A 14,582-nucleotide genomic window follows, 5' to 3' on the forward strand; every position below is an offset into this window, starting at 1 on the left:
AAAAAGATGTGCTCCACCACCGCCAGGCAAAACTGATTTTTCTGTATCTTACAGGTATCACTGTTAGATTATCTGAAACTTTACTGTGAAGAAAATACCAACATTTGCTATTACATAGTTTATAGGGAAAAAAAATCACAAAGCTCAAATATCAAACTTTTAATAGAACATCCTCAGGGCCTGGTGGAGACACTGCCCTAGGGCACTATTTTGGAGGCTTATTTTAATGTTCACAAATAGAACATATTGTATATAGCTAACTACTGTTCTCAAACATCACGAGAGTTGCACACTTGTAGCCTAGCCCTTTGGATTGCAATGGAAGCCTGGGAAATTCAAAGACAGACTGAATTTGATTGGAAAACTGTCCAGTCTCAATAAAATAAAACAGCTATTTTCTTTAAAATCTATTTTGAACAACAAAAAAATGTTGCTACTGTATAGTCTGTCAAGATAAAATGATGTGCAGGCATCTGAAAAATCTTATTCAACTTAATGTAATTCATATGGATAGGTTGGTACTAATATCACCTGGTAATTATAAATGTTAGTTATTGCCCATAGTGGTGAAACACACCTTTAATCCCAGCACTCATGAAGAAGAGACAGACAGATCTCTGCAGTTTGAAACCAGCTTGGTCTACAGAGACAGTTCCAGAACAGCGAGGGCTGTTATTCAGAGAAACTCCTTCGGGGGGGGGCATCTTTTAAAGGTATTATACACCCTACTAAAGCACATAGGCATTTTAACAAGACAAGTAATAAAGAGGCCCACTCAAATGTGAGAAAAATTTGTATCAAATATTTTAACTACTCTTTTTCAAAATATACTTAAATTTTATTCTGTGGTCAAATGAGGGAAAAGCATTTTAGTTTTAAGACTTCATGTGTTGGGCTGGAGAGATGGCTCAGTGGTTAAGAGCATTGCCTGTTATTCCAGAGGTACCGAGTTCAATCCCCCAGCAACCACATAGTGGCTCACAACCATTTGTAATGATGTCTGGTACCCTCTTCTGGCCTGTAGGCATATACACAGACAGAATATTGTATACATAATAAATAAATAAATATTTTTAAAAAAAGACTTCATGTGTTTTATAACTTAAATGAGCAATACCAACCAACATAAAACCAAAAATGAATGTACAGATCTAAAAACTAAGAAGCTTTAATGGCAAAACTTGGTTTAAAGTATAAGCTTAATTTAACCACCTTTTCTGCCACCCACATGACCATCCCAGCTCTCCTGAAAAGTTCTATGATTTTACAGGGAAATGCTACGCAGTATAAGGTATATACTCCTAAAAGCTTTCGGTAAACATCTCTAGTTTTTGCAGGAATCTGAGACACTAGCAAGGTAAAGTCAATCTACTTGAATAAAACTTCATAGTAATATTAGCTAAAACAAAAAACAAAAAAACAAACAAAAAAAAACCTAGCATGTTCAATGTGTTTAGAAGACAAAGAAACAAAATAAATGACTTAAAGAGGGTATTGGGCTAGTGGAGGGAAAAATCTGAAAAATGGCTAATAAATAAATTTCTAACTGGAAAGGTCATTTTTCTGCAACTTTCCTTTAGAAAACAACACTATGTGGAGACATCCATGGATGACAGCCTCATCCAAAATAAGGTAAACAAGGTCTCTTTGATCTTCTGATACCATAAAAATTCATTCAAAAATTTAGTTTGGGGTTGTTTTCTAGTATATGCACTACACAATTATAACATAATGTCATTTATTTATAAGACTCAAAGAAAGCATTTCCAAGATCAAATATATACATTTTTAATAACTGAAATATTTACAAAATGAAGCCATGTCAAGGTTCAACATTAAGAACAGTGTTTTGGATGTCCTCAAGATGTTTAAAATAAAAAATAATTAAAATAAAAACTTATTAACTCAAGCTCACAGTTCCATTACCCTAACAATTTAATCTTTACCTTTTAATAAACAAACATGGCAACAGCTGCACCTTATTTGTTAATAACTATTTGGAACTTGGTACTTTTCAAATAAATTTTGTTCCCTGGTGTTCTTCTGAATTACTATTAAGTTCTAAGGATTTCTCTAAACATGTCATCAATATATTAAAAGTTTGATGACAAGTAATAAAAATTTATAGGTAGGAAACTGCCTTGAATGATGTTTCTTTGGAAGAAAGACATAAACAGTTAAATACCATGGTGAATTACTATTGTGTTTTGTCAAAATCTCTTTTGTAAACTTACCTTATTTACTTATTTACTGGTGCTAGGGACAGAAGCCAGGCCCTCTCTTTCATGGTGAGCATAGTAAGCTCTCCCAGGAGGTGCCTGCTGGTCATTTGTATTAAAGAAGATGGGCTCTTCCCCTCCCTTTGGAATTTATTTTATTTTATTAAAAGGAATACATCCAAATTAAACAAAGACAAGTAAGTTGAAAATGTATTGAATAAACTGCTCCAGAACTTTAGAATCTCCTTCAATCCTGAGCCTTCAAATTGGAGAAGAAATAAGACTATGATATACCATCCTATTCACAGAGAAACAAATCTGGTTTAGCAGACTGTTGATCGCTGCAGAATATCACACTCTGGGAAACTCACACCGTAATTATACTAGTTACTTGGGTTGGCACAATTATCACTTTTCCTTTATGAGTCTATTGATGAATTACGAAATGTTTAAGGGAACCCAAAGAAAATTTAAAAAGACTTTTATGCATACACTGACATAAACACATTAATACAGAGATACATTAGGAATGGCTGTCTGCTAGGTTTGCACTCTAATTTTAAACTCCATGCCTTTACGAGGTCTTGCCATTTCTGATCAAGGGAGTGGGGTGACATGGTAAGGAATATGACTAGTATTCAAATTATTCATGTTGGTGCCTATAAAGTACAGTTTTAATATTAGGTGGAATCCTGCAAAAGAATTGGGAAGTCATTTCAATATTTACAAGGGACGAATCAGCAGAACAAGATTACATGAGATAGGCTGTGTACAGTAGCTGCAGCTTATAAAACACACCAGCAATTTGTACCTGGTGAGTAAAAAGAGAACCAGGGATTCAGGACTTTACAACCAAGCGCGTACACATGGTATCAACAAATTAGAGGACAAAAGAATTCACATTTTCTACATTAAAAAATTACAGATCTCACAAATGTCTTTGAAGACACAGAAAATTCAAAGTTCTTTGAAGGGTGTGAAAGAAGAAGTCTGAAATGTAACTCTGAATGCAAAAAGTTTTACTTCACAAGACCAATTTTCTTGGCTTCTGTTTCATATATCAATAATCTCCACATTTTGACTATAAAAACTTCTGCTTCTTCGTCTAGTACCTAGAAGACAAAAGATGAAAAGATAATTAGTGGCATATCAAGTCAACAGTAACATGCAAAACTCTTACCCACAGCACAATCAACATCATGACCTAAAGAAAAATTATCCAGCCAGACAGTGTTGGAGCATGCCTTTAATTCCAGCACTTAGGAGGCAGAGGCAATCTCTGAGAGTTCAAGGCCAGCCTGGTCGACAGTGTGAGTTCCAGGACAGGCTCCAAAAAGTTACAGAAAAACCCTGTCTCAAATAAACCAAAAAGAAAAATTATCCAGGTTGAAAAGGATTTTAAACAGAATATTTAAGTTATCCAAAAAAAATGTTAGTAATTTAGCTAAATCCCATGACTTACTAATAATTATTCCATTGTACTTTTGTTTACTGGTTTGATTTTGAGACACACAACCCAGGCGAGCCCTAAACCTAAATGAAAACAACGATAACCATTCCCCTTTTTGAGTGCTGGAATTACAGATATGTCACCATTTTTGCCTCCAATAATATTTTGCCTTTTATTTTGATGTTAATTTTATAGACATTACATTTATATATGACTGGCCAAACCACATAAGTAAAGCAAAACCTTACCATAAAAAGTAATTTATGAGCAAGTTAAATATACATCTATCTTAATAGTATAATATTATTTATCCCAAGTCAGACTCATCATTGTACTTAACATTTAACAGTTATTATGTGACACCAAATTAAGCACTGCATGAGAATTTACTAGTCTCTAGAATGCAGTAAATAGAATTAAGAGAACACCGATGCCACAGGATTCACAAACACTATCTTTTTCTGTTAAATAATCTAGGTTAGTTTACTATCTACCTAGGATTTAATTACTACATTATGTTCCCAATACTACTACTGCCTTTAACCTACAAACATAAGGCTCTGGTCCTCAGGCCTGCTGTTAAAACCAATGAAAGACCTAACGTCCTTAAAGACATTATCTATGATGAAATTCCAGGATATCATTGCTTGAGTGGAAAGCAACTTCTTATTGCCTGGTTTCTTTTCTAAACTGCCTCTAAGAATTCTGAGAGTCCAATCCCTATTAAAACTAGGTTCAAATCTTTACCAGCTATTGGATGTGTACTTGGCAGAATCATATGAAGCTCACTAAGTCTCACTTCTCTGAGCTGTAAAAATCTAAGAAATTTTGCTGCATCATACCAGTAGTACTACTATAGAACTAAAACAGCTGCAGTGAGTCCTTGCTACATGCTACACAGTGATCAGTAAATTCTCAAATCAAGTTTCTTTAAACTTCTTTTAAACACATTTGTGGGTCATTATTTCGCCATAGCTTGAGAAATGATCTTGGAACACAAATCACAAAATATATAATTAAAGTTTGTGATATAAAAATAAAAACACCAAATATATTTATCAGGAATAAAGTACTACTTGAGCTAAAAATCTGTCTTAAACATCTAAGAAGCACTTAGAGATTCCGTGTCTGCTGGAGTGACAAGTGTACAGGTGGTGTGCCTGACTTACAGCACGGCTGCTGAAACTAGAAATCTGGATCTCATGATAGAGCATTAAGTGTTCTTTTCAATTATTCATTTCTCTAATTTATATTCTGGTATTTGGGTGTGGAGAAGTGCAAGTTCATGGACGGCAGAAATCAACCTGTGTCCACCTTGTTTTCCCAGACAGGATCTCTCACTAGAACCTTGGTTGGACAAGCTCCAACTATCTGTCTCCACCTCCTCCGTGGAGGGATCCCTCCATGCTGGGATCAGGAAAGCACACTGCTACACTCAACATTTTAATTAGACTTAGGGTAAGCAGTAAGCACTTTTTCTGAGCTATTCATTTAGATACACGAGGACATTACTTTTCACACCTTCTTTTACCTGTGCGCATGCCTGGTTTACAAAGTGGGTGCCCCTGCATGAGCACACTTGTACTATCTTATCTACATGTGCCTACACACCTTAAAAGGTTTTTCTTTAATGCAAATCCCCCCCCCCAGACAGGGTTTCTCTATGTGTCAAAGACCCCCTAGTTGTCCTGGAAAACTTGATCTGTAGACCAGGCTGGCCTTGAACTCACAGAGATATGGCTGTCTCTGCTGGGATTAAAGACATGCACCACCACAGCCTAGCTAAAAAAACAATTTTTAAATTACTTGCATGTTTGTTTGTTTGGGGTATGAACACATGCCATGGTGCTGAAACCTAACTCCCTTGCTGTTCTCTAATACACCTCTCAATGCTGTTAGGAATTCCCAAGGTATATGATAGGCACGTGCCATCGTTTGGACTAATAGTCTGGGATTAAAGGAATGCAATTTCAGCCCAGCTCTACTTTCTTATCATCTTATTCTTTGACAGAAACCTTTTCCCAGTTGCTTAGTTCTAAGAAATCTTCCACAATTAGCCTACCAGTTCTAAATTCACTCAAACTACCAGTTCTACTCAAATTTGCTAAGGTTAGGGTTAAACAGGCCCTCCCTCATATTTCAGGCAGTACTTTTCTCATTTTAATTGTAAACCTCTTCCCTCCCTCTACTTATAAAATTACAACGTTCAATAAAAGAAAATACTGACCATAATACAAATTCAAATACAATTAGGAATTTGATTTTTTAGCAAGAAAATGCAAGAAATTTATAAAGCAGTTTGTTCACATAGATAACAATGTTTTTCTAACTTACCATGGCAACATCATCTAAAATGCTCTGAGGTGAACTATGGGCCATAACCTAAAAGAAACAAATAACTGTTACAAAGCTGCACAAAACCTCTAAACGGTAGGTAAAGATTTTTGTGCCTGAGAGAGTTGCTCTACTTTGAGGCATGGTCTCAATGTTTACTTATGGAAGGCTTGGAACTTACAGAGATCGGTCTCCCTAATGCTTGGATTAGAGACAAGCCCTACCATGCCTGGCTCTAAAAGCTTTTTATTTTCTATTTTTATTTTTTTAGAAGAGAAAGGGCTTATGTGAAGCCTTGACTGTCCTGAAACTTGCTCTGTATATTCAGAGATCACTCTGCCTCTGCTTCCTAAGTGTTAGGGATAAAGGTGTGTGCCGCTATCATCTGGCTAAGCTTTTCAACCCGGAATCCTAACCACTAAAACAGTTTAATCATTACTTACAAAATGCCTTCCCCCCCCATGCTATGCAACCTAGGGTGCCCTCAAACTTGTGATCCTTTGCCTTAGCCTCTTAAGTGCTAGGATTACAGAAATCTGCCACACTTGGCTATGTAAGTCTTGATCCTGTAATATTTTTAAGCAGAGGATAGTGGAAGATTAACACATTTATACTATTACAAGAATATGATGGTCCCACTATAATAACCATCTTATTAAATGACACTATACTTTGAGGACACACAATAAAACACATCTTGCTGGATGATGGCTGAGTGTAATGGTACATGCCATTAATTCTAGCACCAAGGAAATGAAGGCAAGGAAAAACTCAGCCTGGGCTATAGGAAACTGTCTACTTTACAAAACAAAACAAACAACAAAAAGCCTATAGAATTGAAAAATGCTACATATTGTATAAAAATGTCCAAGACATCACCTTTCCATAAGGTTCAATTTCTTCATGCATAAATATAGTAAGGATGCCATTTGAGACTTGTATACTGCTACAAAGCTAAAAGACAAAGTTCCATAGAATACACTGTGTCAAGAACTCTAATCAGTCACTACCTAAACACCATTAATGACAGGACTATTCAAAAACCGTGACTGCCAAAGAAATTGAGGAAACAAACTATTGGCTACCTCTGCAAAATTCAAACTCAAAAGACAAAACCACCGTGGCATGGCATTTGCAGTAGAAAAGAGAAAATATAATTGAGAACAGACACCAATTCTGTCCTCCCTGACTCAGAAAAAAAGCTGTGGAATGATGGGTCTCTAAATAACACGTCACTTAATTAAAACTGAATTATCGTATACTTGGTAGGATTTTTTTTAAGGAAGTGTCTAAAATAAATGTTGAAGATGGAGGAAGAAAAAGAAAACCAACCTTAGAACAAACAAAATCAACCAATGTAGCTTCTTCTTCGCCTATGTATTCTATGATTTTCTTATTGATCCATGGCCGTATTCTTCGCTCCATCAGCATCTGCAAAAGAAAGCAAGATTGAAGAACTAAAATAAGTCAACTATAGGGGCACAGATCTTAAATCCGGGACACAAGAGACAAAGGCTAGAAGACCTAAGTTCACAGTGAGGCACTGCCTCAAAAATAAAAAAAATTAAATAAATAAATAAATGTAATTAGTACACAACCCAGTAGTCTATGCCTAGGTTATAGCCAGAGAACTCTGTACCAGAGCTATCTGAACTTCCTGCTCTGTTTACTACAGTGAACCAGTAGATTAATGGATAATGAATGTCTGGCACACGTTAAAAAAATCTGTATAAAGAAAAACAAAACCATGAAATTTGCAGGAAAATGGATAATCTTGGGCATAAAACATTAAGTGTTCTCATTCAAATTCAGAAAAAAAATTCCTTTATGAGTCACTTGTTACTGTGTGTGTAACAAGTGTACTGTGTATAGTACACAAGTGTACTGTGTATAGTACACAAGTACAAAAATAGTAAAATATCTTAGGGGTAACTCCAACTAAACAGATGAAAGACCTGTATGACAAGAACTTTAAATCTTTGAAGAAAGAAATCCAAGAAGACATCGGAAAATGGAAAGCTCGCCCATATTCTTGGGATGTGGGATTAACATAGTAAAAATGGCAATCTAACCAAAGGCAATCTATAGATTCAATGGAATACCCATCAAAATCCCAGCAAAATTCTTTACAGACCTCAAAAGAACAATACTCAACTTCATATGGAAAAACAAAAACCAGGGTAGCCAAAACAATCCTGTACGAAAAACAACTTCTGGAGGCATCACCATCCCTGACTTCAAACTCTAAAATATACAAAAAACTCAAGAAACTAGACATCAAAAGAACAAATATTCCAATAAAAAAAAAGGGGGGGATATACAGACCTAAACAGAGAACTCTCAACAAACAAATCTCAAAACAGCCAAAAGAAATTTAAGGAAATGTTTAACATCCTTAGCCACCAGAGAAATGCAAACCAAAATCAAAACAACTCTGAGATTCCTTCTTACAACTGCCAGAATGGCCAAGATGAAAACCAATGACGACAACGTATCCTGGCGAGGATGTGGAGTAAAGAGGAACATACCCCATTGCTAGTGGGAATGCAAACTTATACAGCTGCTTTGGAAATCAGTATGGCAATTTCGCAGAAAATTAGAAATCTGTCAACCTCAAAACCCAGCAATACCACTTTTGGGCATATACCCTAAGGATGCTCAATCACACCAGTAGGACATTTTCTCAACTATGTTCATAGCAACATTATTTCATAATAGCCAAAACTGGGAAACAACCTAGACGCCCCTCAACTGAAGAATGGATAAGAAAAATGTGGCAGATTTACAAAATGGAGTACTACTCAGCAGTTAAAAAAAAATGACACCTTGAAATTTTCAGACAAACGGAATTTAAAAAAAAAAACAAAACATACTGAGTGAGGTAACCCAGATCCAGAGATATATATGTACTTACTGATAAGAGGCTTTTAGACATAAAGAATAACCAGCCTACATTCCACAACCCCAGAGAACCTAGACAACCAAGACCCTACCTAAGAGAGACATACTTGGATCCACCTAGGTCAAAAAAAATAAAATAAAATAAAAGATCTCCTGAGTAAATTGGGAACATGGGGGAAAGGGAGAAGAGGAATGGCGGGGGGGGGGGGGGGTGGAGAAAAATATTTAGAGCTCAATTAAAATCAATAAAGAAGACAAAGAAAAAATCATTAAATTTGCAGGAAAATAGATAAACTTAAGCATAAAATATTAAGTGTTGTCACCCAAACTCAGAAAGAAAAAAATCCCCAATGAGTCACTTAGCTTACTGTGTGTTGTGAACCCTATTAACATTTAAAAAGAAGGCTTTAAAAGGTAGTATTTGGGCCAGGGGGTAGGAGGGTGGTGAGAGGGATGGAGGATAAGGCTATGGCAGAGAAAAAGGCAGTATTAGGTACTGAAGGATAAATAGCAGAAAAAAAAGAATAGAAATTGTCAAAGAGAAGAGAAATAAAGCTGATTTTTTTAAAATTTCAATTACATGGTGTTTTTTTATTATTCTATGTGTGATGTATAAGTACATAAAAATGTAACTGACATTCAAAGTATAAAACCCCAGGCAAAGATCAATAGTTTCAAAATAACTTCCACTTACAAAATTTTTTGGTCTCTCTATGCAGCCCTGGATGTCCTGAAACCTGCTCTGTAGACCAGGCTTAGCCTTGAACTCAAGAGGCCTGCCTCTGTCTCCCAAGTGTTGGGATTAAAGACACGGCCACCACTGCTTGACCTGAGTGGCCATCTTAATGTAGCCATGTGATGTTTTTTGTGGTGATTTTATTATAATAATTTTTTAAAAGTTTTTGGAAACAAGGTTTTCTGCATAGCCTTGGCTGACCTGTAACTTGCTTTATAGACCATATTGGGATCAAAGGCATGCTCTTCCCATCACCCAGCAATGAAATGATTTTATAAGGAGATAGAAAAACATCTGCCAAGTTATCTATTTAGTGACAAGATTCGCCATGCCAAAGAGATTATTCCACCTTATTTGTTAATAAGAGTGTATATATGTCAGTTACATTGAAAACTAGCCCAAATACAGCAACATATAATGTGCTACTCACGGAATCCACAATAGACCAATCCAGAGGATAAGCGAAGAGCTCAGGTTTGGCTGTGGGAATTTTCTCAATGAGACTTTTAATGTGCTTGCGCTTTTCTTCAGTGTTTACAGTGCCTTTAGTCGCATTTTTATCATCTTCACCATAATCCAAGGGGACAAGTTTCCTTTTTCGGGGCACATCATCACTGTCTTCATCCTCGAATTTGTTAAAGACACTATCTACAGGCAGTTTCTTTCTCTTCACAGAATTAGGCTGGCCAGGACTATTGGAAGCACCTATAGTTAAAAACCCTAGCTTAGTGAAAACAACATTTTCAAATGCTAAATTTGACAACCCACCATCCCTCATAAAATGCAAAGATACTTCCACAGTTCTCAGAGAAAGATCCCAACTGTTAAAAACAACAACAAAAAAAAACTCTCTACTCACAAGTGCTAGAAAATTTAACTTTTCACTTCTTCTCAGAGCTTGAGGCAGCTGGAGATATAGGAGCACTAGTAGAACTATGAAAACAATCGTGAGCTAGAAAGGCATTGTTGAATAATTTGCTATCTATCTACCAAGGAGCCATATATTTGACCTTACAGTGAAGGTTGTGGGGACACTGGAGGAAAGGACAAAAAAAAAAAGAAGGAAAATCAGACATACCCAGTTTAAGACTTAGTCCTATTTTTGGTCTATGCTCCTCAGGCTGCTGTTGATCTGGTGAGTTTTCATGAGGAATTATAATACCACAAGGAGACTCATCCCCAGGAGTGTTGGGTGTTGCATTGCCACTGGCAGAGGACACAGATGGAGCAGAGCTGATGGGTCTCAGAGTGGGTTTAAGACAAGGCTTTTGCTCTGGTTCTTCTTCCTCTTCCATAGGCTCCTCTCGTTTTTCTTCTTTTTCTTGCTTTTCTTCTTCTTCCTCCTCTGATTCTGGTTCTTGCTTTATTTGAGGCTGTCTACGCCTCTCAGCCTCTTGTTCCATCTGCAGCCAAAAAAATACTACCTGATTAACCTTAAAAAAAAGACTACTACTATAACTCTTCCATTTGCTTTACACATCTTACATAAAAGAGCTGATAAAAGATTTACTTGAGATGCTGCAGAGATGGCTCAGAGGTTAAGAGCACTGGCTGCTCTTCCAGAGGTTTCGAGTTCAATTCCCAGCAACCACATAGTGGCTCAAAACCATCTATAATGAGATCTGGTACCCTCTTCTGGCATGCAGGTATACATGCAGGAGAAACATTGTATAGACAATAAATAAATCTTTAAAAAAACAAAAAATAATAATTTTTTTACTTGACCACTGGGATAAACCTTAATATTAAGTAAGAACTGAGTACTAGGCGGAGAGAGAGAGCTCAGCGGTTAAAAGCATTGGGTAGGGTGTCTGGCTACAACTATCTGTAACTCCAGTCGCAGGGTATTCAACTCAGTAAACAACAAAAAGGGAACAAGGAAGGACATGGGTTTTTTTTGATGTATGTAACATGTAAAAATAAAGAAATGTCCTATTGTTACTTAATAGAAGAACTAAAAGTATTTTCAAAACTAATAGTTCTTGGATGCACAGTACATCTGCTAACAGTCTGTTCTGCTTAAAAATAGACTACTGGGATGGAGAAACAGCTCAGTGATGAAAAGCATCTGCCCATGTGCTTGTAATGACAATACTGGAAAGGTGTAGACAGGCTGCTAGCGTAACAATAAGAGACTCTGTCTCAAATAAACCAAGGAAGATCGCGTCTCTGGAATAATACCCAAGACTGACTTCTGGCTCCCAAATGTACATCACCCCTGAAGTGTCCCCCAACATACACAAATATAGAAAGGTGTAAATTCAGCTCAGCTTGACGACTTCTGCACTAAAAGTAACAGAAGTACTCCTAACCTACTAAATAACAGCACCATTAAGTTCCAAGATCATATTGTATACTCCCTTTATCTACAAACAAAAATATAACATAGCTGACTTTAAAATTTCTAGTGATTTAAAACCAAACAATTTCAAGTGTTGTAATCTCACCCTCTGGAGCTCTGCATCTGGATCCGGATGTCCTTCTGCCAGTAAGCGCTGCCTGATTTCCTCAAGCTCTTCCTTCTCTCTCTTCCTATCTCGTTCATCAGCTTCCATTTCTTTTTCCCTATCACGCAACCGTTTCTGAAGAGCACTCCCCCTAAAAAGTTAAAAGGACTCATTTAATATCATTGCCTAAACACCCAAAATGTTTAACAGTGCCTTTCTCAATATTAGAAACCACATAACTGAATGCTAAGACTCAAGTGTTCTACAAAGAACTCCCAAGACAGTGTACTCTCTACATTAATGTGTAACATAGCCCTAACCCTAACCAACACGTAAGCACCGAGTTGTCATTTTCTTCTGAAAAATCATTCTAATGTACCTAAAAGCCAATAGGTAATGTTCCAGGGGAAGACAAGTTTTTGTGTTTTGTTTTTGTTTTGTTAATCCGGACAGGGCAGTTCTGTAGCTCCAGAGCCTGTCCTGGAATTCATTATATAGACCAGACTGGCCTTGAACACACTACCTCTGGAGTGCTGGGAATAAAGATGTGTGCCCCACCACAACCAGGCTGGAAGACAGTTTTGCTGTACCTATTCCACAGTGAATCCCCAACACTTAATTAGCATTTTTTCAAGTAAGGTATGAAGATAATAAAAGAACTTTTGGGGATGAGGGTGGAATTCAGACAACTGAGTGAATGCTTAACATGAGAAGTTTTCTGTTCAACCAAAACGAGTGGATATGACACACATGATTTTAATCCCAATCTGTAGGACAAAGCAGGAAGTTATAAATTAAAAGACAGACTGCACACATCCAGTAAATACAAAGTGGTTCAATTCATAACTTCACAGTACTATATCAATATAGAGATGGTAGGTGGGGAGCAGATGGGAAACTTTTGAAACACAGAAGACAAATTTAAACAGTTTTTTTAAACGACCCTCTATCATAGGCTTCTCTCTAAAGACACAAGGGATTATTGATTCTAACCCTAAACACGCCTGCTAGCCTTGTACTCACAAACAGCACATAAGTTTACACTTGCTTACCTATAGTACTTCGGATCATCTCTATCATCATCATAGTCTTCTAAAAATTCTTTTAGTCGTTTAGCCTCTTTAGCCTTTGTAGAAATAAAGGACAAAGTATGGTTAAGAGTTAGAATCCTTCCTTCCTTTATGAAAATATTTTCCTCAACATCTATATTACTTAAAATTTTAATACTTCTCATTTATTCACATAGAAATGGGTATCAAATTAAAATTTTAAATAAGTCAGCTTTAGGATATATCTGAGATGCGAAAAAGTCCACATATACAATATGTTAAACAAATAACCTATAAATATAATTTTCAAATACACTCCCAATGAAACCTGAAAACATTAAAAAGCAATACAATATAATATTATTAAATGTTATTGGCAGGCAAAAGTATCTTAATATTCCATAGGATAGATAAAACTACAAGTGATTTAAGTAAAATTCAAGATTTAGATTTAAATAATGTCCACATTGTAAAGATAGATTTCACATCTATATGTAAAGCTGATAATAGTTTCTGACTTAACAATTTAATACCTTTCAGCAATCATGATGTAAAGACATCCATAGGAATCATCTATCTATTCCTTAGTAACTACTCCCTGAGGCACAATGAGCCTTCTTCTGTAGTACTTCCAAAATACTGGGAACAAAACTCTTTCACATCTCAAATACTCATATTTTCTCTACACTTGTTTCAAAATTATGAACAAACACTTCTGTATGGTCCAGACCAAGGCACTAGGCTGGGATATGATAAGGAGAGGTATGTTGACAATAACAGTAATCTTATGTATCTTCAAATATTCAAAGTACAGCTATGTAGGACAGGTGACATAGAAGCACACAGAAACGCAAATGAAATTTACTACTCAGGGAAACGTTCACTTGTACTGAATATATCTGTTACTTAAACATGAAAAAATACTTAACAGCAATTTCAGAAACATTTTTTTTGTAAAAAAAAAATTTCTCTAAAGGTTTCAGATTTGTTCACAGCAAGCACAACATTGTCTGTTTCTCCAACTAATTCCATCTCTTATCTTTTTTTTTTCTATCATAGACAGGGTTTGTGTAGCCCTGGCTGTCCTGAGACTAGCTCTGTAGACCAGGCTGGCCTCTTACTCAAAGAGATCTACCTGCCTCTGCCTCTCAAGTACTGGAATTAAAGGTGTGTGCCACCACACCCTGCATAACACAACACATAGAATATACTATTGAAGCAACTTTTATCACTACTCTCAACAAACTGTTTATGCTTAACAATTTTTTCTTGTTTTGTTTTGGTTTTGGTTTTTCGAGACAGGGTTTCTCTGTAGCTTTGGAGCCTGTCCTGGAACTTGCTCTGGTAGACCAGGCTGGCCTCAAACTCCCAGAGATCCGCCTGCCTCTGCCTCCCAAGTGCTGGGATTAAAGGTGTGCGCCACCACCGCCCGGGAATGCTTAACAA

The 14,582-nt window shown here is 36.4% G+C and overlaps 1 protein-coding gene across 4 annotated transcripts in view; it reads right to left on the minus strand.

Annotated features, from left to right (window-relative positions):
* Nucleotides 1-1,721: 1,721 nt before the first annotated feature.
* Nucleotides 1,722-14,582, minus strand: part of Rbm25 (RNA binding motif protein 25) — a 51,443-nt gene continuing 38,582 nt past the window's right edge. For all 4 annotated transcript variants that reach the window (XM_075948159.1, XM_075948158.1, XM_075948160.1 and 1 more), the window contains 7 exons: nt 13,140-13,213; nt 12,088-12,238; nt 10,719-11,043; nt 10,071-10,345; nt 7,336-7,434; nt 6,004-6,051; nt 1,722-3,331 (listed from right to left, as the gene is read on the minus strand). In XM_075948159.1, the coding sequence (XP_075804274.1) occupies nt 3,239-3,331; nt 6,004-6,051; nt 7,336-7,434; nt 10,071-10,345; nt 10,719-11,043; nt 12,088-12,238; nt 13,140-13,213 (1,065 nt within the window). In that variant the 3' untranslated portion in view covers nt 1,722-3,238. The remainder of the gene's footprint in view (nt 3,332-6,003; nt 6,052-7,335; nt 7,435-10,070; nt 10,346-10,718; nt 11,044-12,087; nt 12,239-13,139; nt 13,214-14,582) is intronic.

The sequence above is a fragment of the Microtus pennsylvanicus genome, chromosome 14 (assembly GCF_037038515.1).
Source record: "Microtus pennsylvanicus isolate mMicPen1 chromosome 14, mMicPen1.hap1, whole genome shotgun sequence".
Taxonomy (NCBI): Eukaryota; Metazoa; Chordata; class Mammalia; order Rodentia; family Cricetidae; genus Microtus; species Microtus pennsylvanicus.